The 27,483-nt window shown below is 38.2% G+C and overlaps 2 protein-coding genes across 6 annotated transcripts; one reads left to right on the top strand and one right to left on the bottom strand.

Annotated features, from left to right (window-relative positions):
• Positions 1-332: 332 nt before the first annotated feature.
• Positions 333-10,013, bottom strand: LOC124475040 (calcitonin gene-related peptide type 1 receptor-like). Of its 2 annotated transcripts, none has more exons than XM_047031545.1 (13): positions 9,883-10,013; positions 6,148-6,230; positions 5,883-6,033; positions 5,384-5,494; positions 4,890-5,002; positions 4,662-4,753; positions 4,336-4,459; positions 3,911-4,064; positions 3,395-3,455; positions 2,952-3,018; positions 2,279-2,494; positions 2,094-2,135; positions 333-1,832 (listed from the first exon to the last, which is right to left on the bottom strand). In XM_047031545.1, the coding sequence occupies exons 2-13, from the start codon at positions 6,196-6,198 to the stop codon at positions 1,614-1,616; spliced, it is 1,401 nt and encodes a 466-aa protein (XP_046887501.1). In that variant the 5' UTR covers positions 6,199-6,230; positions 9,883-10,013; the 3' UTR covers positions 333-1,613. The 2 variants fall into 2 exon arrangements, with proteins under 2 accessions (XP_046887501.1, XP_046887502.1); XM_047031546.1 differs by lacking the exon at positions 9,883-10,013 and adding an exon at positions 8,069-8,289.
• Positions 10,014-16,065: 6,052 nt separating this feature from the next.
• Positions 16,066-27,478, top strand: gulp1b (GULP PTB domain containing engulfment adaptor 1b). Of its 4 annotated transcripts, none has more exons than XM_047030760.1 (12): positions 16,066-16,533; positions 22,207-22,257; positions 22,955-23,016; positions 23,380-23,451; positions 23,563-23,661; positions 23,760-23,897; positions 24,147-24,263; positions 24,502-24,579; positions 25,027-25,254; positions 25,476-25,626; positions 25,710-25,804; positions 26,363-27,478. In XM_047030760.1, the coding sequence occupies exons 2-12, from the start codon at positions 22,230-22,232 to the stop codon at positions 26,432-26,434; spliced, it is 1,140 nt and encodes a 379-aa protein (XP_046886716.1). In that variant the 5' UTR covers positions 16,066-16,533; positions 22,207-22,229; the 3' UTR covers positions 26,435-27,478. The 4 variants fall into 4 exon arrangements, with proteins under 4 accessions (XP_046886716.1, XP_046886717.1, XP_046886719.1 ...); XM_047030761.1 differs by having other exon boundaries at positions 22,191-22,257; XM_047030762.1 differs by lacking the exon at positions 16,066-16,533 and adding an exon at positions 17,647-17,679 and having other exon boundaries at positions 22,191-22,257.
• The last annotated feature ends 5 nt before the right edge of the window (positions 27,479-27,483 follow it).

Here is a 27,483-nt window from a genome sequence, read left to right as displayed (position 1 = left end):
GTTGGACTTCAGGCTAAATCCCAACACTGGAAATCCATAGTAGCATCAGTAACTACGGTATACCAACGTCTCTCAACGCTTCCTCTGGGCCCACATTCCTTCATCATTTGCTTTAGATTCCTAAGTTTTAGATGAATTCTAAAATTCTCCAACACACCTGATTAAAATGTTTCCAGCTCTGTAGAAGCCTGACGACCCGTTCATTTGAATTAGATGTGTTAGAAGAGGAAAACATCTAAACCATGCAGAGCAGTGGGCCCCAACGACCATGGGTGAGAAAGGCTACTGTCTACTAAATATCATGTGACAAATCTAACCACGTTAAGCAAAGGTAGGACTTCATAGACTTTATTTTACAGAAATATAACTTGCAAACACACAATAGGCTGCTTCAAAGTATAGTTTACTAATGATTTTTGATTATTATTAATTTTACACAACTTCATCAACTCCCACTAAAATTACATTCAATACATTTACCATACATTGTGTAGTTCACCAAAAACATAACGCTCAACGTTTATGCCAGTCTCAATAACTAGACCCTTTAAATCCTGAGCCAACGGCTGTGTGTCAAGAGAAAAATATATTCTAATATGAGTATAAAATCCTAAGTACTGACATCAAAATATACTTCACACATCATGGCTGATATCTGATATCAAATGAAAATGTTTTTGAACACCACCCGAGACACGTCAGTCCTAACCATGACTGATCAAGTAAACATGGAAACGCAGATGCAAAGAAACAAATGCAACAAATTAATTTGACAGTACAAATCACTTAAATACCAGTTGGGCATACAGTAATGATAATTATCGAATATAATTTTATAGATATATTTAAAATAACAAACATTGAATTATACACACATTATTTACATGTTTTTTACTTCTCTTTTCAACTTTTTCCCTCACTCATATAAACTGCTTGTCTGTGAGCAGAATTCTCTCCAGCATTTGGACTTGAAGCAACTTACACAGACACCTATTCAATACACTTTAACGACTTAAAGTGGGTTCATTTCATGTACCAGACAGAAAATTACACATTGGGAGCCTGGTTTAAAGCTCCAGCATAAGGAAGAACGCCCATTGTGTGGTTCAATCAGTAGAACGGTGTGGTTCTTTTCATAGAAAGTGTCTGTAACAAGTTATAACTTCAGTGCCTAAGGTTCTGTAGGATTCCTTTCTATGTAATTTAGCCCAGAATAGTTTTTCTGCTAAACTTGAATGCGAACCACCTTTTAGTCTTATACCTCTTGGGCTTGATCAGTCTTTAATTCAGCAATCAAAGCGTCTATTGCACATGAACAGATTGTATTGTCCTTAGGATAAAAAGCTAATGCCATATACATTTGCAGGTAGACCCTTTCCCTTACTTTGTAGGGTTATACTGTCGACTGAAGTGCCAGTCACAAGGTAGATGAACAGTGGAAGGAAGTCCCCTCTAGAAAGGCAGGTTCCATGCATGCTGAAGGTATTAATTGGTTTGTAAGTCTTGGTGAAACCAAGTCTTTGGAATGGACTAATGGCCACAGTAAACCAAAAGATTCGAGAAACCTGACTCTATCCTTTCCCCAGCTCCTGATGGCTCTGTGGGACATGCCCTCACGCAAATGGATTGTCCGACCTGTGGATGGTGGTCTCAATGTCCAGGTAATTCTTTCCGTTCATGTGCTCAGTGTGTCCGTCTATGCTGTAGCAGCGGTTGACTTCAGTCAGAGATGACGCCACATAGGAGGCGGAGCGAAACACGTCGGCATGGGCGAAGGTGCCCCCGAACTGCATCCGCTGCTGATTCCAGTGTCGCCGTAAAACGCTTTGGACCTACGAAGTACGTCGTTCCACACAGAGGAAATCGGTTGGGTTGAGTTATTACATCAACTAAATATTTCCAATAACTAAACTGAATTTTTTGTGGTTATATTTGATGTTGATTTCTATCCTCTGATGTTTCAAATTGTCAGTTCATTTTTTGAAAGACATTTTGGAGACCAATACACATTCATAGTAGAAATCAATAATGTATTTCTAATTAGCATTAATTAGCATTAGCATTGGCAATAATAGAAATGGTTACAGTCTTACCTCTCCATTGAAGAAGCAGAATATTGTAGCGACCAAAAGACCCTAGGGAATCAAAAAAATATCTTTATTTATCCCATGAGGTTTTGAGGGTCTTCTATCAGCAGAATACAATTTACAATAAAACTGCTGACATAAGTAAAACTTGACTGTTTATCAGCTCCAGACCACCTCTAGTCCAGTCTAACCTGATAGTTCATGAGGATGTTCATGACATAGCCATATATCTCAGCGGAGCGTCCCTCGGGCTTGTAGGGGAGCAGGACGAACTGGATGCCCAGAAGAGGGACCAGGATGAGTGTGGCCCTCACAGCCTTCATATAGAGGCTGAACTCAGCCTGGTGGGTCACCTTCAGCTTGGTGATGAGGACACGCACAATGTTCAACAGGAAAAACAGGTTGACCTAAAATGGATGATGAGTAGTGGGAGATGAGGTTGAGATGGGGAAAGGATTAACTAGACATGACATTTAAACACAACACAATAAAGTGTAACCAGTAGCTAACCATTTAGTACATATTGGATAAGAAATAATTTATAACTTTTTCATGTTACATTTAAATGTATGCATTTAGCAGACGCTTTTATCCAAGCAACTTCCAAAAGAGAGCTTACAAAATTGCATAACTCACTGATCATAACAACGAGATAGCCCTAAACATTGCGGGTAGCCAAAACATGAAGCATACACTGTAAGTTACACTTAAACAACTTAACAACATGAACCTCAAAAAAGTGCAAGGGTGTACCTGTGGATGTTGCGAGCACATCTCACTAAAATCAATGTCCAGTTGGCTACAAAATCTAATTATAGAGGTCTAGACTGTAAATTGAATTGTTCCAGTAGTACTGGTACTTACTAGTAGTGCAGCACAGATAGGACCATGGATGATGTATAGAAGGGAGGTGTCAGAGCTGATCCAACAACTGCAAAAACAGTTAAAAGGAGAAAGGAAAGACTTAAAAAATAATATATATATATATATATATATATATATATATATATATATATATCTTTAGAAGACAGTCTCTGTTGTTTGGTGTCAAAACTGGGATGAGTGGACACTCGTCCACCAGAGTAATACTCGTCCACCAGAGACATACAGTGATAGAAGGAGCTGCTTCTTTTCAGTTCCTCCTGACATGCTGAACATAAGAGCTGTCACATTGTTCCTGAAGACCCTGATATACATTGGCTGGGTACTTCTTTGTTTAATTATTATGTCAAACAAACATGCAGTAACCATTTAATTAGATCTTAGGAAATCCATTAAGGGCCTTTGTTTTTATCAAATTGACTTACTTGTCATTGTAGTAGCAACAGCGGGCTACAGCATGTATCAGAGCAGGTATCAATGGAAATCCTGTGAGAAATCAAAAATTAATTTGACCAGCTGGAGTAAATAGCCAATACATTTACGACTGTGATATTTCTGTAAATTAGTTTTTTTTTCATCCACACAAACAGCACCATTAGCAATCTTTCCATTTGCTCCACACGTCTTTCCTTTTTCCCTTCTTGGAGAAAATATATTTTAGAAGATTATGATGAAAGCTTCTCTCAGCTATTAATATGGATGCCCCAGTAATGCTGTCTACATGACACACAGGCCTACTGCATGTCGTACGCTCATGAAGATTACCTGTCTGTCTCCTATACAATTAGCAGTGATATATGGGTGGTGGACAGCACAGAGAGGAGGGGAGTTTGATAAATGTACAATATGCCCACCATTTATTTATGTACTAACCTACACCACTGTAATATTTAGTTTTTCATCAGGAGCTTTAAACATGAGCTTGGTGTCTGTTTACATACCCCATCCAAGAAGGTAGTACCACATAAGGTGTTGCTTCTCTGCGAACACTGCCACGACTATGAGCGTGTGCAGGTAGATGCCCTCACACAGCATCCAGAAGTAGTTACAGCCAAACAGGTAGAGGTGGACGAAAGTGACCACTTTACAGCTCACCTGAAATGATGAAAAGGACAGAAGTATAGATTTTGATATTCAACTGTGTGTCAAACAATTTGCGGAGCCAACCACTCATATAATGAAGTATGCAACCTAACCTTTATTTTGTTTTGTTTTTAAAGAGTTCCCAAATAAAACATACAAAAAAGAAACATTACAAGAAACATACAAAAACAGGTAAAAACAACTATTTGAAATTTGTCTCAATGTGGAGATTGTGCATGGTACCGCATACAGCAAATATGTCAAAGCTCAAAGCCAAACCCACCGGGTTACTCTCAACAAGTTCCCGGTTGTCTGCCACAGTCAACCAGATGATGGTGATGATAGAGTTTAACACAAATGAGAAGAATAGGTTTTTATGCAGCGTTATCCTCTGGCAGCTTAAACTCCTGAGGGAGGCAGAAGGGAACACACAAACTACTTTGGTCAATGGAGTGGAGTAACACTGTGTATTGTTATATCAAAGTTGACAGACAAGAAAAGGACAACGTGCAATGCACTCCATAGGTGTACTGGTATGAATGATGAAAGTCCAATGTTATATAATGTCAACCTGTAAAACAGAGTGCCTGTTGTGAGAGAGAGTCTTACTTGAAGTGAAAGAATATTCCCAATGAGATGAACAGCGATATTAAGGACAATCCATGGCCGATTAGAACTAAGTAGAGGAGGTTCTTCGCATTCTGCAAGGCAGTACAAACGATTAACATACACAGGTTATGAGACATATTCAATCAGTAACATGAGCGCTCCCTAGACCCTAGATCACACTGTATTATATTGTGAGATGGACAAACAACAACTACATTCTAAACCCACCATTTCACCTTCCGTGGAGTTGCCCCTGCACAGTGTGAAGTTCGTCCATGTCCTATTGCTTTCGGGGTGGCGACCCCAGTTACCTGTTTCAGTACAAACTTTGGATGCCACTTCTGATAAAAGAAAGAGGAAAAGGGATTTAAACATCACTGTCTGTTTAAGTATTGCAATTGAAATGCATGAATACAGGATCCTTTAATTCATTTTTATTGCCTGATGTTTTTGTGGACATGCACAAACTCGACTAGCTGCTGTGCATGAAGAAATACTGAAACAAGACCCAATTAGAGAGGACGCATCGATGAAAAGAATGATCAAGCTGCCAACAAACTGTCAAAAGAGACTACTGTAACTCAAAACAAAGTCATTAACATTTGTATTTGTGTTTGTAAGCAAGCACATCTCCCGTCCCTGGGACCCTGTGTGTGAATTCACGTTAATGACATATTTCCGGGTGCCTGGGTTTCTTTGGATCTCTTAGGTTAAAGACATACCTTTAGTATCAAAGTTGTTATAGTAGTCTGGACAGTGCTGCTCTGTGGTGAAGCCAGCCTCTGTGTCCTCCCAGCACAGCCAGCCATCCCAGGTCCTGCCGCACACCGAATCTGACACACAGAGATGGAACCCACTCAACATGGTGTGTGCCGTTCATGTACTTTAGAGTTCCCCGAGTCTCTCTTCATTGATGATTCCCTTGCAATTATTAAACCTTCTGGATAATGTCGAGTATGTTCATATTACAGCATTTCTGTCCTAAACTGTATTAAACAAGCCTTACAAGAGTTAAGACCCATGCTAATTTTCCTATTTGAACGATTAATAATACATTTGACAAATAGTCAAGTTAAATAAAAATAGAAGACCCTTTCAAACTCAGATTTTATACTTTTTGTTGTTAAAATCTTTTTAACAACTATGGGTCAACTATGTATAATGACTAAACTAATTTGGTGAAACTTTCTCCTGCTGTTCCATACAGAGCTGGCTGCCAACCTTGTTTGTCGTGGGTATAGTCTTTCATTATTTTCTGGTAGCATTCATACTGAGCCGTCACAATCTTGTTCCGGGAGTCACTGATGCTGTGATGGGAGATTTGGGGATCCCGATAGGTCTCGTTGTCCATAGAACTCCCCACCACAAACAGCTTGAGCACGACAGTATAACACAATTAATACAACCTTTCTGTAGCCTAAATATCCAAAATATACAACAATTAAAAATGCTTTGGAAATGACAGTTGATTAAAAAAAGGAATTACCTCTCTGGCAGAAAACAGCAACAGGAGTGTGAGTATGCCGCTTCCATCCATTCTGGGTTTGTTTTCTGTTAATTACTTAGTCTCTGTGAAAATATGAGAAAACATCATAGGTTATATCATTTAAAATAGGAGTATTTCTGTCCTATCCTTAACTCACTCAACTAAAACACATGCTGCACTCAAATGGGAAAACGAATCAGGTTTCAGCATGGTTCTTTTTTAATGTTTTTTTTTCAATACAGTCTGCTTAGGGGCTTATGTGCCTTGCTCAAGGGCACGCCAGTAGGGTCTCCAACCTGGTTACCTCCAAGTCTCAATTAGTTCACTCACGCTGTGTGAACTATGACAAAACCCACAGCATTGACAGTTTAGGAGAGAGAAAAAACTGTTCTGTGTTTCAACGGCAGAATAATAACAAGCCTGACCATGATAACCTTTACTCTTCCTGGGCCAACTGATAAGGGAGTGGGAGAGATGCCGGATCCTAAGGGCTAAACAGAGAAGGTACACAGACCGGGACACCCCTAACATTCCTAGTGAAAAGAACCCAGTTGGAGTTCTCTGTGTCTCAAGGTGAGTCTTTCCAGCACATTGCAGGTTTTCATCTTTGTTTAGCTAATGGGAGGGAACGCTGGCATCAGTCTGTTCCTTCCTTTTTCGTACTTTCTTCCAGTTCTCACTCATATCCCACCATTTTTTGCCTTTTCTTCTTTGATTCTTTAGTGCAGTGCTCTACCCTCAACCCCACACTACAGAATCTCAGCAAAACTGTGTCAGCTGCGACAACATTTGTAAATAATGTGTTCTTGAACACACCCCTGGAAACGTACCCAAGTTTCTCCCTTGCCTGAGACCCTTTATCTCTCAAAGGAGAAAAAATTACATCCTTGATCAGAGGATAGAGACGTTTGCGCTGTTTATTGTGAATGTGACAAAATATCTTTACCCAACACTTTTTAACGTACTGTTGGCACACCTTACTTTATACAAATGTTGCCATTATGTAAAATTAAGTTTGCTTTTAAGTTGCAGTATAGAAATGGCATCATCAGGTATTCTCGCAATGTTAAACAAAATAAAATATGTCTTTAGTATAGTCCAAATAAGTAGGCCCAAAGGTTTCTCAATTATGAATTATGAAATTCCTTGCTAAACTTTAACAGAATCTCCTGAATCCAAACCGCCATTAACTACCTTAATGTATTACTATACAGTATCATATGTTGTGTGCAAGTGAATAGTAGTCAATTGGGTTAACAGTGAATCCCAATGACAAAGCAAATAATAAAGTATTTCACATCGAAGAGAAACAAAGTTAAACTGGACATTTGGTTTCATGAACTGTCTGGTAAGACAATCAAACCTAACTCATGTATGGAGATATTCAAATCCTGAGTAGAGAAGCATGAGAAACACATGGTGATTCTATGCATGGTCCAGTTCTGGTTCCAAAAATATTTCAGACTTCCTGACAAACATGGTGTCCTTAAGAATATCTTCAAAACTATTGATAAAATGTCACAAATGCACTTTGTGTTGTGAGAATTTAAAAAATTAAAGTTCTTTTGAATGGCCTTTTCTCTCTTTCTATACTATGACCAATGTCCAAAACAAGACCATGAATGTCTTCTACATTTTCCTTAAAATGCTCTCTTACATAACACTGGAGATAACACATACAACAGGATATAGCACCTTGGCACACACTGAGACTGCATGTCTGTTGTCTACTGCAGGGGACTATAACTCTTGGGCACGTTTAAATTGTGATCGAATTGGCAATTTGTCTACTCTCTTGAGAGTCTCTCAATATAGTGTTAAAACGTTAGTCCAATCTGTCCTTATTTAACACAACTTTCAAATGGTTGATCATAAGGTGTTCATTCAGGCAAATTCGTAAAATAACCGTATTGCATCTTACCTTGCCGATAATGTGAATAACTCAATTCAGAAAGTCCCCCTTAATCGATAATGAGCCCCGAGCGGAGTTATGATCCGTGTGCGTTCGCTGAGAGTTGACTATCCACTATCTACTGACTTGAACTCAAAGTGAGCTACCGTATGCAAGAGGCCGGAGTGAGCTGTCCTGTTGAAAATGATCCAGCCCAGCATCCTGTTACATCATGGATTTTTCGTCTGGTACTGTATCTGTTAGACCTCCCCAAAATGTTTGACCTAACTTCTATTTCAAGAATACGCGAATCCGTTAACAAACATTGAACCTTGCTCATAACAGGTCAACACATTTGGTTAAATAGGACTTCTGTCTTTTTATTATGTTTGTTTAAAAGTTTTGACTCACAGTTCCACGTTACAGATTGGAGCTATAATGACTTGCTTTCCCACATTTCTCCATTTATTATTGAGCGGTTGAGGTTTTGAAACGATATGAATCACACAATGAACAAACCTAGGTCTGCAAACTGTACACTCAATTATAACAAACTAACCCTATCTAAAGACCTGTCAGAAATGTTTTACTTTAGATACCAAATATATTCCTGAAGAGGGCAGCAAAGAACCTAGTTTAGCTATACATGAAAAGGGTTGCGAGTGATTTTAAAGTGGAATTTCGAATCATAACGGAATTACCATCTTATGATTTTACAAACATGGTGTTATAACACTTACTGAGAGGAGACCGTTTGTAATGCCCTCCTTTAATGTTTTTAAAGTGAAGATAATTTATATCCTAAATGGAAGAATAAGTAGTTTCAATCACAGGATTAAGGCTTTGTATTCTTAATGTCTTCGCTCACTGCTTTGATGGCACAAAGAATTATGATGAAAAAATAAATCAACCTGACTGTATATTCACAACATACATTGTGATGGTATCACAGGTACATAAACTCAATACTGCTCAAAGTTAGTGCAGCCCTGCCAGTCATTAGAAAACACATAGAAAATGACACTTGCTTTTTGACTGACCTGCGGCTAAAAAATGTACCTTTTTGTTTAGTCACCTTATAGTTTCCTTCCTAAGTCGTGGGAGAGTGGAACCTTTAAACCAAATAAACTACAAAAAAAGCTAAACACTAGCTAGCTAGAAACACTTCTTTTTATAGCTCTTCCACTGGGTCCCTTAGGAAAGTACATTTCAGTCCAGAGCTGTCAATCATTCAGAGCTACAGCAAAAGCATGCTCACCTTGAATGGTAGGGCAACCTGAAAACATATAGAAGGTCACTGTTCAACTGTTCTCCTCTGACTTCCACCTGTCACCAAAGTTTGGTGGAATAAGCCTTGAATTAATAACATGTTCTGTATAACTAGACTTGACATGATCTAACCAAAGCTGAGCTCTGTGATATCTATTAAAGTTGAAACATTTTTCTGTACCAGGGATTCATACTAGGGAGCTTGATTAACAATCCTAAGAATGGAACACCAAAAGTATTCATATTCATTAACCTTGTGCTGCCTTTGGTCATTGTGTCCCACCTTTTGCACCACGACAGTGGTTCACAGTGACCCGAAGGCAGCACAAGGGTTAAATAGTTGAAAACTACAGAAAACAGTACATTTTCTGTGAGATAAAAGTATCACCAAATACAGAAACCGGCAAGATGTCTTCAGCAAGTCACAGAATAAGTACAAGAGGCCTGAGGTGGCAGGATTAAGCCAGGTCCCTGCTCCATATTGAAGGAAACAGAACATATTACTTATTCATGGACAGGCCAACTGTCTGCACAGGGAGACTTTAGTAGTGAATCACTTACAGTGGAAGTCTTACCTGTCGATAGTAGACAGTTCTGCTGGGAGAATCAATGCTAGGCTGTGTTGAGAGACTAGTAAAATGTGCTCTAGGATCACTGGTGCATCGACCAAACCTGTCACTTACAATACTATTAGCAGTTCCTTATGGAAGAGAGGTTGAGAGCGAAGAGGGAGGAGAACAAAAGACAAGTGTGGAGGAGCTGATTCTTTTTAATATCATGAGCGGCGTGCAATCCTTGAGCGAGCGTAGACATACCCCCCTTTCCTCCAGCTCTCCTTCCAACATCTCATCTACTCCCCTCAGTTGCAAGGCGTGATCAGAAGAAGGCTTTCACATAAATCAGTAACGGGTTAGACACCAAAGGCCATCATAGCAAGATTTGTCGAGGACCTGGGAAACAAAGAATGAAAACTCTACCTCTAAGCCTAAATATAGCCGCCAGTTCGAACATGCATAACAAAACATGCATGATGCACTTTACGAAATTGCATGACTTTGGAGTGAGCACAATATTCCAATCAACTAAGTTCCCGTGTTTAGAATCAGAGACCAGAGCATTACCTATGATGGAATACATAGTCATGTAACTAATGATCTAACTGGAAGACTATCAATCAACCCAGAGTCTATGCTCATTGCTGTGTTTTGCATATTATATAATGCAGACGATGGAAATATTGAACAAGGACTTCACTATGGCTAGACAGTCAAGACCAACATCTTTAACTGGAACATGAAGGTCAGTGCCAAAAATGGACTTTCTAGAGTTGGACCTTTCAGATTAGCTTGACAAAAAGCTACCAGTACACTAATGTAATCATACAGTACTTTAGGCATATTTTCCTCCAGTCTTCAGAGACAAAGTATTCATGTTGAAAGGTTTTGCCCCAAGGTATTTTTGTGATTATAGAAAGGCAATGCTAGTTGTGAAGGTTGCAATTAGATGCATCAATTGCACACTGTGCACACTACTGTGGTTCTAAACAATATTAGATTAATGTCCAAAGGACCAACCTTAACAACTGTTAGGACTAGGCTAGGCAAAGTTACTAAAACTATGGCTCTAACAATTTTAAATTAGCAAGATTTGCTCAGGTGATAGGGAAGGTTAAGCCACCCATTCATTAAATAAGTTTTGGTTAACTTGATCTGCACTTCAATGATGGACTGACTAAAATACGCCATCTCTACTATCCAGAAGAATTCTGCACACAGTTTTTAGACCATGCAATTATCATGTTTTAAAACTTGCATTCAGTATGATGTTTTTTTCATTCACTAGTGTGCGTTTTTTATTCTACTACTCTATAGTAGTAATACTACTACTGTACTACTATATAGAGGAGATAATAAACTAGAAACACAATACTGCCTAAAGTGCAGAAGTTACAATGAGCTTTTAGTTGCCTCCAGAACATAATGTAGCCATGGCAATAGAAAATAAGTATCAACCCATTTCACAGAACAAACATCAGTTGTGGAGAACTCTTTTTATTAAGTGTTCCTTAATACCTCAGTAATAGGTGCTGCATTTTGTTGACCAGTGATTACGCCTTCCACAGGATAGTGGCTTAGAGAGACACACAATGATTGGATGATATCCGACCTGACTCTCTGAAAGCTCACATATAAGAGCATTGCATTATGAAGACTCTTGGAGTGATCCTATTTTCTTTTCGTCTGCAAAAGAAGACAAGAGCTGTCTAAAAGCTTTTCTTAAACTTTTTTTATCATAAATACCATAAAAGCAAAATAATTCAGCGTGGACAATAGTTGCTATAGTAATATACTACAATTGCATAGTGCTACCTAACTGTAGTCAATTGGACTCTGCTTCTTTGTTGCTAATACTTTAGTGCAGTTTGATAATTTACGTCTTTTCTCCCTCCTTAAGCCTTTTCAGCGTATTTAATTTACGCAACAGAAGATGTAGCACAGTGCAATGCTAGGCCTAGACTTAAGGCTGGGGTGGGGGTGGGGGGGGTGGTTGAGTGATGCTGCCAGTCTGCTGCTTTATAAAAGTCTGGTTCGGAGCTGTGAATCCATCAGCTTTATTGTTCTGCTGTGGGTCTTACTTATGGAACAGAGGAAGGGGAGACGTGTGCAGACTACGATCTCCTACTCAACAACCCTTTCCAACAGATGTCCCAGTTTCGTAAAAAAACATTCTAGAAAGTGTTCTCAAATTGTTTAGTGTTTCTCACCAAACCGATTATCTCTGAGTCATGAAGAACTTCTGCAGTAAATTTAGCTTTTCAAAAAAACACCAAATTACTATTTTGAAAAAGACCAGGACAAAGCTGATGGAACCCACCAGGTGTTCAAATACACCTCTTGGATATTCTGCTTTTTTTGGACAAGGTGTGCAGGGGCTTTTACTCTACAACTATTTGCTGTTAGTGTGTATACAAAGTAATGTTTGGTCGTTTGAAATTCAACACGAGTGTAAAAGATTCTGAGAGGCTGGGCTGCAATGAATCCTTGAATTATTGCAGAGACCTGCAAAACATGACATGCAGGCACATAAACATGTTGGTTTCCTCCATGGCTGTACCTTGAAGTCTTGTACTACTTCATGCTGATATTTTCTTGCATTTTGTTCTGTTTTTATTCAAGGAACATCAATGGAAAAGGCTATTACACACTTGCCATAATAAACGCTATCACTCATATAACTGGAGAGGTGGATAAGGTCTATTTCAACATTGGCGGAATGAGAAATGTCTTATTTGGCCACAATCTCCAACACCTTCTCTTCTCACAGTGCACACAATACACACATGGGCTTATGATAAATGACCAGTTCAACCGTTTCTAGAGCAAACTCCCCCTCACTGGCTTTCATGCCAACTACTGGTAAATGTTGAGGGAATGAGAAACAGTTTGAAGCTCATTTCTCTATAACTTCCTTCTTTTTCAAGGCCTCTGCTTACAGAAGTAGTTCAGTACCTGCAGTTGTGTCAAGTGGCAGAAAAATAGACTAGATGGAAGTCGGAGGCTTGAGGGCAGATCTAAGGTAGCGCACAGGGGAAGCAAGGAGGCTGTGCTGAAAGACAGTGGAGAAGATGGGTTGGGGGGTGAGATAGAGTGTGAATAAGTGAGATAAAGTCCCCAAAAGTCAGTAAAAGCCATGTTTTTGCTTTTTGTTATTCATTTTCAATCATCTGTTAGTGATAGATGCTCGGCTGTGCCCTCAATTTAGACCTCGCAATATCCTTTCCCAGTATGAAGTTCTCTTACAGTGCAAGATGAACTTTTGAAATGGGTGGAATACGTTTGACATTTTAATTGTGCTGCAGATAAAATGAAATAGGGGTGGTGAGTGGGAAGATTAAAAAAAGGTTTAAGGGGAAAGATGATCCTTTCCATGCATGACTGACTTGGCTGCTAAAGTGAATTGAAGGCAGCAAGGTTTTCTATTAAAACTTGAAATGAGAAATCTACCATTTGTACAGCAAAAAGAGTCAGTGGACTATTCTTTAGAATCTAAGGTAGGTTTATTTTTTCCTTTACAAAAGTGCCTGTCAGATCATGAATGTTGGTAATTTCTTAGAGGACTGAAGTGTCAACATTAATTAAACCAGAAGCTTTGTCTCTTTCATAATTACACCCAATAACCTACAATAAGCGTTCTGTGTCGGTAGAGCTGTGCCATCCATCCTGTAATTCAGTCTCCTCAAACGCATTTGTCTTGTTTCAAGCCCCAAACGGATGCCAGAGTACATGTCTCCCTGAGGAAACGTCCAGCCTGGATAATGAAAAGGAGTGTTGATAATGTGCCCACTCTCTGCTGAATTCTAATGGTATCATTAGCGTCGTAACGGAGCACAATTTGTAGATGCCCTGTCGAGCTGGAGCCATAAAAAGTCATGCATTGTAAAGACAAAGATGCTTCTGTATACATAAGTGTCAGAGACTACTGTGTGTTGACAGCAAACGGTATCAAGCAAAGAGTCTTTCATCTGGTTGAGTTGATTCATTGGAACATGGTCTACCTGAGTTACTGACTGGCCAATCTGCTATTGAACTGCAATCTGTCTTTTGGCCAATCATTGGATTAACTTTATTGCTTGAATCTATATTAAACTTAGTCTGCACTTAGCTTTTTCTACTGCATTGCCACTGTTTCAGGAGAGACAACCAAAGGATGATTATTCGAGATTATCAAATTGAGAACATACTGTTTCATGAGCCAATGAATATGGATGGTATGTCTCATTTGCAAATCTCAGTAATGTGGATCTATTGAGTTTCTGATGAATGAAAATGGGTAAATTAGGTGACTGGGTGACTGATGTGGGTGGAGCCTGCCACTCTTTTAATCAGCATGATTTATTCACCCAGTTTTGGAATAATTGAGATAACTATATGTTTGTATGTCTGTTATTCAAAAAAATATATAGTAAGAGCACGTCTTTGTTGAAACTTTGAGGAGCTCAAAGATGCTGTGCCTTACTGTGTATGTTTGTGTCCTCGTGTTTTCTGTGCATGTCTATGTTGTGTGTATGTAGGGTGCTCATGTCCAATCAAACCCATCTACCTGACAACTATGGATACTGAACAATCATAACTTGTTTATGTTACCTGACAACTATGTAACAGTGGATACTGAACAATCATAACTTGTTTATGTATCCCAATTGCAGTGCAACCCCAAATCACTCAATGTTAAATGATCGGTGCATCTGATCACAGCACAGCAAGGTGAGTTTCATAATACTGAGACTGATCACAAACGATATACAAATATAAACACAATTAAGTACAATGATAAATAACTGTATGATATGATTACTTCACATACCCCATTTAATAGCCAAATCAGCTCTCTAGGCCTAAAGTTTATCCTGTGTACACCGTGCATGCAGTGATTTTGTTGTTTGTCCGTAGCATATCCATATCAAGGTGTTTATTTATAAAACAACTTCTTGCTTTCATCAAAAAATACTGCTTTAAACATGTAAGTAACAACTTGATGTTATTACTTATGTAGCTGTCCTTGTAACAACATTGTGTGGTACCTTGATGTTAGTGTAGACCTAGAATCTCCTCTCTCCTGTCTTTGATCAGGTGTGCATTAACATACGATTGATGATTGCTATTCTGATGAAATCAAGTTGAGTAGCAAGCTTGTGGAATATTTTTTAAAGAATACAATTTGAATGAAGGTTTATTGATTTCATATGCATTACATAAATTTACGGTTTACATTTTACAAATTATGTCAACCCCTCCCATAGAGAACCCTGAACTCAAACCATTTCTACAGAAATGATTTACAGTGTACTTTCAAAGTCATTGACCATAAATCTGTTTTCCTGATGAGCTTTTGATAAATGGATCACCAAAACATTTTTCATTTTTATGTATTCCTAACGCCAACATATACCAGATCCACACTTCCTACCTACTTCCAAAATTGCAGCAATACATGGTGAATGTTCCTCCTCTTCTACTTTTTAATAGGAGTTAATTAAAAAGTATTTTTCTAACAAATGTTCCCTTATGTAGCAAAACCGGCCTAATGTCTTACTGCTTCATACATTTAGGTATAATATCAGGTGGACATGAAACTGAGAGAGGTGAGTGTTTGATAGTTTTCCAAGAAAAGCCTGGTGTGATTATGTTTTACCCACCCTACAGCTCTTCTTTGATTTGATGGGGCCATTGTAACACCTGGGATTGACCCTCATTACAGTACATTCACTGAATTCAAACATTCAGATGTTGAAAATGTGACATGTGCCATACCGACACCTCTTTCACTCGGCTTTTTTACTGAGCTATGTGGGTCATTTAAAAAAGCATATTTTATGTTCAGGGGTGGAAATGTTTTTGCACGAATGTATGCCCCTCTTTTCTGTTGTAATGGTGATGCATCTGCACATTTTCCCATTGATCTAAATAAAAGCCATTTCAGGAGGACAAAATTGAAGCAGAAATTGCTATCATCAGTGTCTATGTATGATTAACGACAGCTTGGAATTGAATGGTACACTAAGGCTGATCTCTACACATGGTCAGACTTTGTATCACAGCACGATAGTGTTAAGTCAAGTATTACCTTCAAAGAATGTCAGTCATCCTCCAGCACATTCAAGCATAAGATTCATGTTAGCAGTTTTTCTCCCAACTGACAATGATTCCCCTCCCACAGAAACACTTTGAAAGGTTCAATCCGGAGTCTATTTTGTCGAAGCTGAATGTTATGAACCAAGCTATTCATTGACAAATAGGAGAGTTTAGTTGGTGAACTACACAGTTATTTGTGTTGTCTCCGGAGGTGTTGAGGAGACTTCCTTTTTCAATCTGAAGCAACCTGACTGCAGTAAAAAAAAGTATATCAGGGCATCAAACCCATCAACTACAAGTTGATTATTTCTTGCTTTTAAGCTTTCACCATGATATTGCTTTTGAAGAATGTTTCGATTTTTAATATGTTAAAGAATATTCTCGATCCACATATAGGACTTATGACTGCAGTTTGGTATCAGCAGGATAGGCTTATTGACTGACGTCACCAAGTTTTGAAGCGCGGCCGTACTGTACCACTGTGCTTCCAGAGACGGCTAGTGGAGGGGAAAAGGAATTTTGATTTAACCAATCCATTCAATTCGCACCAGTTCAATGTGACTACAACACGCTTTTACCATTCATCCTTCAGTGGTAAGTAATTCCACTTTAAATCTCTTAAAATAATTATGTTTATGTAGGATGCATACGAAACTTATTTTCAGTCAAAGCAAAAAAACAGAGGAAGTGCATTAAGCAGTGTATGCAGCTAACGTTTGAATTTATCTTATATTTTTATTCGTGTGTTATGTGACAGCAGTCATCAATTTTGAGTGCACTTGTAGTGGCCATAACCAAATTATGAAATAGATCGTTTTTGAAAAGCAGAAGAGTATTATATGTCGATATTCTACAGTAGTGCACTCCATACACATGTATGGAGCCAAATTGCAACCCGAAACGATGTGCAGCTAAACAAAAGCATTTTTTTTTTACATCGAACAGCAAAGAGCCTGTGGAAAAGTGCTTGCTGAACCAGCATGTTGAAAAAGTTGAGGGTGTGAATATATATTTGGATAAAATACGCTCGCTCTGTAACCGTTGCGTCCAATGCAACAGCTAAAACAACGGTAGGTGTCCATGGTTGTCCAAAGTGTGAGACACTTCAAAGTAATTAATCTGCAATGGGCTTTGCAACGCTTGAAGCCTGCAACATTTGGCCAATAACAGCTTTTCAGCCCTGTCTGCCGGCATTCTTTAAATGGAAATATGTATATATTATTGGCCTACTAAAACGTATTGTTATACATACATTGAGTATAAAACGGATAAAACCAGCCTGAGGATGAAAAAAAGAGAAAAAGAGAAAATAGATTTCATAATGAGGAGTCTGTACCGACTGTGCACTGTGTACTGTGTTTCAGAATTTCTGTGCCAGTGGATATAAATCTACTTTTCTTGCCTTGATGAAGCAGAGTTTCCGCTTAACTCATTATGGACAGCAGTTGGCTTGGCAATCAGAACACTAATGAAGATGGTTAAGCCAATTAGCCAGCTATATTGACTGGCAAGAGACTAGACTGATTGTGTGAGGCAATAAACTCGATTTAGACAAGGGTGGTTAGAGAATGAGTAGGGTGGGATGGGTATGTGCTGGTATGTACGGCACAAAGCTTTTGAATGTACTTGTATACTTGTGTATTCTGTACATATGACAATAAACTTGAATTGAAAATTGAATTGTATCATCTACAGTTATGGGGAGGCTGGTGGTTCAATCCCCATGGAGATTACCTGCAGGTAAATTGTACCCAAAGAAAATAATAAGACCTCATGACTCTATGCTGAGAGCACAGAATAAGGGAGCTGGACATTGGTGTGAGCAACATTTGTTATCACCCCATCATGCTAAGACAACCCCCACTCTGCTGTTAAATATTGGTGGGGACGTTTCAATGGTTGGGACATGTCCCATTCTCTGCCCCTAAACCCACACTCATAAGTGGGACATGAAGTAAGTACCAGTGATAGACAAGCATCGTCCAGTTCAGAATCAAGGCATAGCCTTCCTAATGTGACTCTCCACGTCTATAAGCATTCTTACCGTGAACATCCTTGTTTTCTATACACATCATAAATGGGCAGTGCACACAGGTTAGATTAGGTTACATTGGCCTTAATACCAATTAATCAAATGTGTAATACTTCTTTGCACGTGACCTTCGTATTTGTTGCCCTCTGCTGTGCTTGCTTGGGGGAAATATTTCTGTCACCACCTGTGCATGTCTTGCATGATTGGTGATTGTTCTACAAGTACAGTTTTGCTCTGGTTGATTTGAGTCCTCTTATTCCCTTTTGAATTTTCACAATTGCTCAAATTGATTGGTACTAGCCAGTATGTGCACAACATCTGGTTTCCTTTAAAACAGATTAGTGTGGACTAAAAATCAATGTGGTATGGTGTGCTCCCTTTAAAACACCATTCATCATTTCATCGAGGAATGCCCATGTGTTTGATCCTAATTTAGATACTGCTGATACTGGAGGAATGATTATGGTTCCTTTCAACTCTATTGGACACTGTGAACGGAATTGTTTTCTTTATTTTTTCTTTAATTTCTTTTAGGCAAGGATGGCTGCCAGCTATTCACTGGTTTTCCAGCTCTTCTTGTTCAATCAGTCTTTATTGAATTCTGTGATTGAACACTATAATTTATCACAAGACTAATTAATCACCTTGTTTTTTTGTTCCTTTCTTCTCCTAAAACTTAGGTTAGTACAATATGGATCAAGTAGGCTATTTGTTTAGCATAAAATGTGCAGTACTTGCATCAGTTTTTCTCATCATTGGTTTTACAGAGGCAAATTAATGTTCACAATGTTTGCCAAAATAAGCCCATTGTTTCTGTTGTCAGGACAACAATAACAATAATACAGTTTAACATATTTTATGTCGTTTAGATATATGATCGAGTTAAATCTACATTCGACAAACTGTGAATCAAGGCAGGTTTTTCAGCACATTCTAAATATAGAATATTATATAGTAGACAAGATCTGTATCTCTGCATCTACAATACATGTTTTTGAATGGGGCAGGGCACATATGATGTCATTTCCAGCCTTGGAGAAACAGGAAAAAGTCTCAGGACTGAGGGTTTAGAAATGGGTCTTGAGGCAGATTTCATGTTTTAGCCAGATGTTGTTTGGGGAAAAAAAAGAAAGGAAAAAGCTCTTCCTATCCCCATGTTTTTTTCTCCAATGGTCACATCTGCTGTTCTGTCTGTCTATCATTTCATAGTCTTCTGTCTGTCAGTGTCATTGTCCTCCACAATCCCTTTGGTGTTCTTGCATTGTTGGCTTTGGAATGTTTGTGGTCCAAACCAATGTCAGCCCAATGCAGCATTTGCTGTGTAATTGTGGTGGTAAATGGGCTTAGTTGAGTTTGGTCTTTCTGCAAGAGCTAGATAGCAGGTTCTGAAATGAGGCACAGTCCCACTGGTTTGGACCTTGGCATCCATCAGAAGACAGATGTTCCAGACATCTCTGCTCAGTTAAGCTTCCTGGCTTTCTACAGCAGTATTGTCAATGTGTGCAACTGCAACAGTATCCTAATCACTGGTCAGTGTGGCATATCATGATCTGACTACATAGATCCAAAACTGTGTTGATTTTTGGTATAGCTGTATAACATTAACAACCTCTTTTCAGATAAGATGTTCGTAATTGTTTTACATGATAGCCTCAGTCTCTCAGTGAGAACAGTGAGACTCAATTGCACAAGCATCTGAGTTCTTTGGGGAATGCACTGCTTGGCTCAATTAGTCATGAAAGCTCTAGATAAAGTGACGTGATGCTTGGTTATGTCAGCTAAAATATAGACTTATATGCCATACATTGGATTTTGTGATTTATAGCATAATGCACCAAATATTTTCCCAATTAAAACATTTGTATCACGTTTTCTTTGCAGGTGCAACAAACAGATAGTTTGGTGCATCTTCAGCTATGTATCATTTAAGACATACTGTATCCATGACCTACTTTGTGATAAAGTGACCTTTTTACTTTCTACTGCTCAAGCTGAACTCCTAGACACACTTTACCATTTCCATTTGAAAGCAATATTTACTTGTCTTGAAACAAGAGATACACTCTGATATAGTTCATTGCTTTTCTTGATAGTACAATTTCATGTCTAGATGCACCGATGATTCCATTTAATTATTTTTTTATTAAGTGTTATTAAAGATACTGATGCTACTGTACAAACCAGAGATAATGTAAATCTTGAAAGGCAAAGCAAAGCATTGAGATCCCTCATTCATGCTGTTATTATGGAGATTACATGCTTCATCAGGATTGCCTTAGGCCTAATCAATATGAGCCAGATTCATTGTTTTGGTGTGTACTGAATGGGGGGGACTGATTTGAATCCGTAGGCAGATATGTACTGTAGATAAGTGATTGCCATAATCTAAGGAACACACAGTACATGCAATCAATAATGTACAACGCTACAGTACAGTATGATGTTAGTATTATTACAGTACTGTATGATTTTAGTATTGTTACAGTATTGTATTATTTGTGTTGTTACATTATCTTATCCTGATAGTGTCCAGTAAGTCTCCCTTCCATTCTGTTCATATCGGTTGGTGGAGATAATTCCTTCATCTCTGTGCATACTACAGTCTGACATCTATCTCAGTTGTATTAGTTTAAGACCCTGATAAATCATTGTTCTGTGCTTTATACATTTCAAACATAATAAGGTAGCAAAGCAAAGAAAAACACAAAATGTCAGCAAAGGCTTAACTCTCGGAGCACAGTCGTTTCTTTAAACCCAGAAAACGTTCTCTACTTTCTAGTTAACTGACAGTGAACTGCAGGATCACTGTACAAATCTTTGTTTAGTCTTCCTTTGTCCTTGAGGATTTCTGTCTCAGAAAGAAAACACTGCTTGAAAATCAATGGATGACAGTAAAATATGGTCACATTATATATGTGTCTTGGACAGTACTTGTTCTCTGGGTAAAAGTCTTTATCATGCAAAACCAGCCATGAAGATTAGAGCGAAATTATTAAAAACGGTTTAAGCCACATAGGGGTCACATGGGAATCACTCAATGAGATTTATGGACCTACTTCATTATTCTAGAGTGCTTTGTCTTTTCCCACGTACCCTCTCAATCACATGCAAGCACACACTGATATATGCACACAGACACCTCACTACATAGCTATGAAATCCAGTGTAGCAACTGATGTGCAGTATAAAGAACACACACACCTCAGTGCAAATCTTAAAAACTATTCCATACATGTGGTTTAACTGATTGGAAATGTGAAGCCATTTAACTTCCTTGGGACTTACTGTGCTTGGCATTGCGGTGGTCAGGATAGCTATCTTTCAGTAAGTACAGTGAGTGGCTTGATAGAGAACCACAGCCTGACATGTGACCTCCCCTGTTGACTTGACACAGCTTTAGCATCAGGATCTGGAGACCAGGTCAGCAGAACAAACAGGCTGCTGTGCCTTGCAGGAGAATTTAGGATACATTAGTATTATAATCAGACTGGTTTAAGGAAGTTGTGGAAGAAAAAGGGGTATTGAGCGCTTGCTTTGTGGAGAACTGTTTAAATTGCCGCCCTAAGATCTTATTCCTCATTGATTATTTGTGTATTCCTTAGAAGTAATTATGGGGACTCATTGGAGTTCCCCATATATAGATAGGACTGGACTATCCACCCTACTTGTCCTTCAAAGGAGAGGTAAATAAAGGAGAAAAGAAATTCAACGATCACGCCACAAACACGTTATGTTTGAGTTTAAAGTTAAGCTCTGGCTAAAGCTTTGTATTCTGTTGACCTAATGGATCTGGATAAGCTCAAAGGAATGCATTTTGATGGCGGAACATTTTGCAGTGATTTATGCTCAGACAGGCAATGTAGGGCAATTTCACAATTCACCACCTGCTCAATATGTTTGGATGTGTTTGTGAACACATTTTAATATTTCCTGTTGTATTTTGGCTTGTATGGGATTCCACCCATGCTGAATCTGGATTCCAGAATGCAGGATCAAAAAGTTCCCAAGAGTTTTCAAATAACTTTGGCATTTGCTATCAAGACTTATTATTGACATTTTATTTTAAACATTAATATTTAAGAGTACTGCCTTATAAAGACAATCAAACATATAATATTGCTGTCTATTTAATTTTAGATAGACTTTTTAATTGCTTCATTTATTTGTTATTCAATGCTGTTTACCTTGTTTTCGCTGTTCCCTGTTTTCTCTTTTCCAGGATTAAACCATAACAGAGCCCGTCTCAGACTCTTCCAACATGAACAGAGCATTTAACAGGCGAAAAGGTAAGAGCTTGATCGCATTACTTGAGAACACAGAACCCAATCTCTTGTGACCCCCACATCCACCTCTGCCTGCTACCCACCCTCCTTACAGTACCACATCAAACAATTAGACAGTGATTAGCCGCCACGGGTAGTTCCTTTTCAACATCAAACAATCAGCTTGGTGACATGGAACAAAAGGCTTTAAACAAGATTCACTAATGTGGAAAACATAGCTGAAAAGGAGATAATGGGTAGTGGTCTGTGAATGCTAATTTAGCAGAGAAAAAAGATATTTTGGAATTGAATAGATCCACGATTGCATTACTGCATAAGTTAGTTTTGATGATCCTGTTTGATTATCTGATTAATCTGTTTGAGGGAAGATGGACTGACATAATGATTTGGTAATTGGTGCAAAAAATGCCAATGCTTCAAAAATGTGTCACACACTATTCACATTGACCAACTCACAATATTGCTATATATGCTTTATAATAGTTTCCAACCCAGAAAATATGATATCCATGTATTATATTATGTAATTATGCTCCTATATATCACCAGCCTTCTGTTATCAATATACTTTATACATATGTAAATGAGCTTCACACACTGTGTGCTTTGTTCTGATAGAGAGCCTTTTTTCTCTGCTTTGTTGTATCAGTGTGCGATCACCTTGATGTTGTTTATGAGACAGATCTAATTCTTTCTATAGATAAAACAGTGATGCCCTCTCCTGAGTCTTTGGTGAACAGTCACATAACATACAATGCTAAGGTAGGCAGGATTTACTGGAGCTCTGGAACTGGTTCATAATACAGTAGGTGCCGTGAGAAATGCCGCAAATGACTTGTTACAAATCATCAAATATCCAATAAATGATTTCAATAAATTATGTTTAAAATGGTTGATACATGAAACATTTAGCATAAATGTCACGTATTGTAAATTATGAAATGCCACCATCTACTGGTTAGTGTGAACTGGTAGATCATTCCTTAATAAAATCTCTATTGTTATTGTTATCACCACTGTATGGTGTGCGTGTGTGTGTGTATGTTTTGTTTGTGTGTGTGTGCTTGTGGAAGATGTTTTGACATGCATTTACTGTAATGACATGATGATTTTTTGTCCCTTCAGTTCCTTGGAGTGACCGAGGTGTCCCAACCCAAAGGAACAGATATTGTTAGGGTGGCAGTCAGAAAGCTAAAGGTACTGATAATCATCATTTTGTATCTGTGAAATGACTTGGTGTGAGATTGAGACTTGGCTGGGGGGGAGTAGAATGCTGTCTGTGATGTGTTTTGTGTTACACTTGTTTAGTTTCAAAAACATATCAGGAAATCTGAGGGACACAAAACCCCTAAAGTGGAGTTGCAGATATCTATCTACGGAGTGAAACTATTAGACCCGAAGACAAAAGTAAGTCAAGTTCAGATCCATTTTGTCATTCATGAATCGTCTGCTTTCCCATCCAGGTTCTAGAGTACCATGAAACTGTTCTTTTTTTCTCAACTCAGGACATACAGCACAATTGTCAGTTGCATAGGATATCCTTCTGCGCTGATGACAAAACAGACAAGAGGATAGTCACCTACATCTGCACAGAACCAGAGAGCAAGAAACACCTCTGCTATGTGTTTGACAGTGAAAAATGTGTAAGCAGTACTTTCATTATTTATTTATTTTAAGTATTGATCAGATGCAGATGCAGTGTTCTCTTTTCTCGATATGGGGTTAACCTATATTGATTGGGGCCAACTAAATGCACCACTAACCAGTGCAGAAACATGATGGAATGTCAGCCTTTTATAACTGTCTAGATGAGGAACGTAAATGTGAGAGGGGAATCTATCCATTTATGGATTCTAACCAAATGTTTGATACCAACACGCCATGGCTTGCAGGCTGAAGAGATAACTGTAACCATTGGGCGAGCCTTTGAATTAGCATACCGGAAGTTCCTGGAGTCTGGGGGCAAGGATGTGGAAACAAGGAAGCAGATTGGCAGCTTGCAGAAAAGAGTATGTTAAACGCTACTCTAAGCTCACTGTAAATACAGAAAAGAAAAAATCTGTCTTGGATCAACGGAGAATTATGCACTGTAGTTTTTGTGTTCAATGTTCTTATATTTCCCTCTATTTTACTTCTATGTTGATGTGTGTGTATGGCATGTGATTACTCAAATGTTATTGCTGATACAAAAAAAAAAATATTTTGCAATGTACTCATAATATAGACAAACATGTTTGTGTCCTTCAGATTCAAGACTTGGAAACTGAAAATTTCAAATTAAAAAAGCGACTAAAAGATCTTGAAGAGCACTTAATAGATTCACCGGTATGGCAAAAAGCTTTTTACAGTAAATCACTGTCTTTCTGTGCTTTCTCTGTCTGTTAAAACAGTGTATAAACTGTATATATACAATGTATATATTTACAGTATATACTGTATGTAAAATAGATTTCCATTGATATAGGATACATATTTTTAAGTAATAGCTCATGCAAGGCCTGTGGTATATGGTTATGATATCACAGCTGAGGGGCGTTTGTTAGGCCTGATGCAAAGCAGAAACCAAGGTTATGAACCAATCTGATTGCTTGACCTAAGCAACCAAGTAAACGTATATAAATAAATAACATTGTACAGAATAATTCCGATATCAATGGCCATCTATTTTTGGTGTAACACAAACTAACATTTAACCACTTTGGGATACGTAATACTGACATTAACCTGATGCAGTTCCTCATTCCTAGTTTAATGTGTTGATTCTCTTTTCAGCATCTCCACTTAACATCTGTTAGCAAACCCAACATGTTGCAGCGGACATCGTCAATGTTTTGGTGCGGCAGCCTAAAATCTCTATCCTGTCTAGAGATGTCCTCTGTCTCTCTAACCCCTGCAAGTTCTCCAGAATCCAGCTTCTCAACAGGCCTACTAACACCACCACCCTCCAAACCAGCCCTGCTCCAAAAGCTACAAAGTGGATGCTGTGTTCCTCGTCCACGAGTAATACAAATAATAATATGTCAAATAAAAATTGGTTCCTTTCTTATTTTTAATACTTAATTATTTTGATTTATGCGTGTCGTTTTGCTATCTCCCACTGTTTAACTTGAAGGGTTTCATAGAGGTTCACACATATTTTATACTGTACGACAATCATATATCTTAAGCTTTTTGTGTACTCCCCCTACTCACCTTCCCCCCCACACTCACTCCCCCTCCAGGCTGGAAGTATTCAGTTGGACGTTCTGCCCACTGATGTTTTTGACATGGTACCGTTTTCCTCTGCATCCCCTGTCGCGAACAACTCAATGAATGGCACCTCCCCCCCTCCAGTTCCTCCAACTCCACCACCTGTTGCACTCCAAGAAAGAGGTCAGTATTGTACTTGGTTGTGATTTACATTCTGTGTCAATGGTTTCCCTCTCTTTGCTTGTTCAATCCTTTTATTCCTTTAGACATAGATGTGTTTGGAGCGCCACCTTTCAATCCGTTTATCTGCAACGCAACAGATTTCCCTCCACACGTTCAATCTAAACTGGATGAGATGCAGGTATGTAAGCAGTGAAGATGCAATAAAAATATGCTGCATTTATTTTGCTGACAGAAAATATTTATATTGTGTTTCCCTTGAACAAGCTTTGTCATTTGGTAGTTTTATTTAATTGAATTGAAAAAAGAGGCATAGGTTTCTTCACACATTGGTGGGACATGGCTCACCCACTTTTTTTAAATGGCTAATCTGTCCCTCCCACTTTCTATTCAGAGAATTATATACTAAATCATCATAAGTTGCTCATTTCAATGGTTAATTACCAAACAAGTAATATCCAGCAGAAATGAACAGTGTGTGTAACCTATCTCTTTCTTTCTAACATGCAGCGTCAACGATGGTTTGTACACTTTCCCTTACGTGTCACTTGCCACATTCTCTGGCTGTTGCATGGTTTATGATGTCTCTTGACACCTAAATTAGAGATGGATAAAATTGTCTAAAAACTCAAACTGTTTGCATTAGGCTGTACTTTAGACTCAAGCTAATGATATCTAGGACTCTTTTGGCTGATCTATTTTTTTTACTGACTTAAACCTGTTGTATCTTGTTCTTAAGGAGGGGTTCAATATGGGACTAACACTGGAAGGCACCATCTTCTCCATGGACCCTGTGGACAGTCGCTGCTAATAGCAAAACCTTATTTTTTCTTAGCAAACCATTCACTGTATATAGACACCATAATCTTTGTGTGTTTATTCCATATTTCTTAACTGTTTATTGTGATCAAAGCCAGGCCAAATGTTGACTACTTTAGATTGTCTTTAAGCATATGGAAATACGTACAGTATAATTTAAGGACAAAATACTGAAATGAGAATGTCTTTTGGTGTAATATTTGTATCTGTCAACATTATTTACATTTGTCCAGATGTGTGTGAATGCTAATTGTAAAGATGTTTTCTACTATCTTGCACCACAAAGCACATTAAAGTGGTCCCTTGACACTCACCATAGTGTCCCATTATAAATCGGGATATTACGTTTCGAAACTCAATCCCAATCTCAATCACTATTGCAACTTTGTACTGTACAGTATTAGTACTCTATGCTATTGAAAGTTAACCTAATTTACATTTAGATTCACTTTTAATGACAAAGGGTAAAAAGGGAATGAATGTACAAACGGAAGTGTATAAAAACACCTCTGAAGAAGACGATAACACTAAACAATACAAGATGATAATTTCTTTAGAAAACGTGTTTCTTTGAAGACCGCCACGTTAATGAAAATATACAAGTGGTTCATTGGTTCAGATTTTAATCTGTGCCTTTCTTTGAATGAAAAACTATATTAAACAGCATATTTTGAGGTTTCTGTCAGGTATATTCCTATTTCTTGCATCCTGTATGCTAGTTTATTCCAAAATAAGGTTATCAATTACAGAAATTATCCCACCACAATTACGCATTACAAACCCAATATTATGTATAATTACGCAAGCATGTATCATTCCCATTATGTTACTTAAACCTGACAGAATAGTGGTTGAATTCCACTCTCTTGTACGGTCAAATAATATCCTCCGATTGTCTCTACAACATAGAAATATCACAGATTTTGATTTGTTATGAATAAATTATTCACCCACTCCTTTTTGAAGAATGTATTTTTGATTCAAAATACATACATTCATTCTTTTTATTTAACATTAAAATTATATAACAATCACCCAGAA

Source organism: Hypomesus transpacificus, chromosome 12, assembly GCF_021917145.1.
Source record: "Hypomesus transpacificus isolate Combined female chromosome 12, fHypTra1, whole genome shotgun sequence".
Lineage (NCBI taxonomy): Eukaryota > Metazoa > Chordata > Actinopteri > Osmeriformes > Osmeridae > Hypomesus > Hypomesus transpacificus.
The sequence above is the reverse complement of the archived record's forward strand: the minus strand, read 5'-3'. Positions and strand labels throughout refer to the sequence as shown.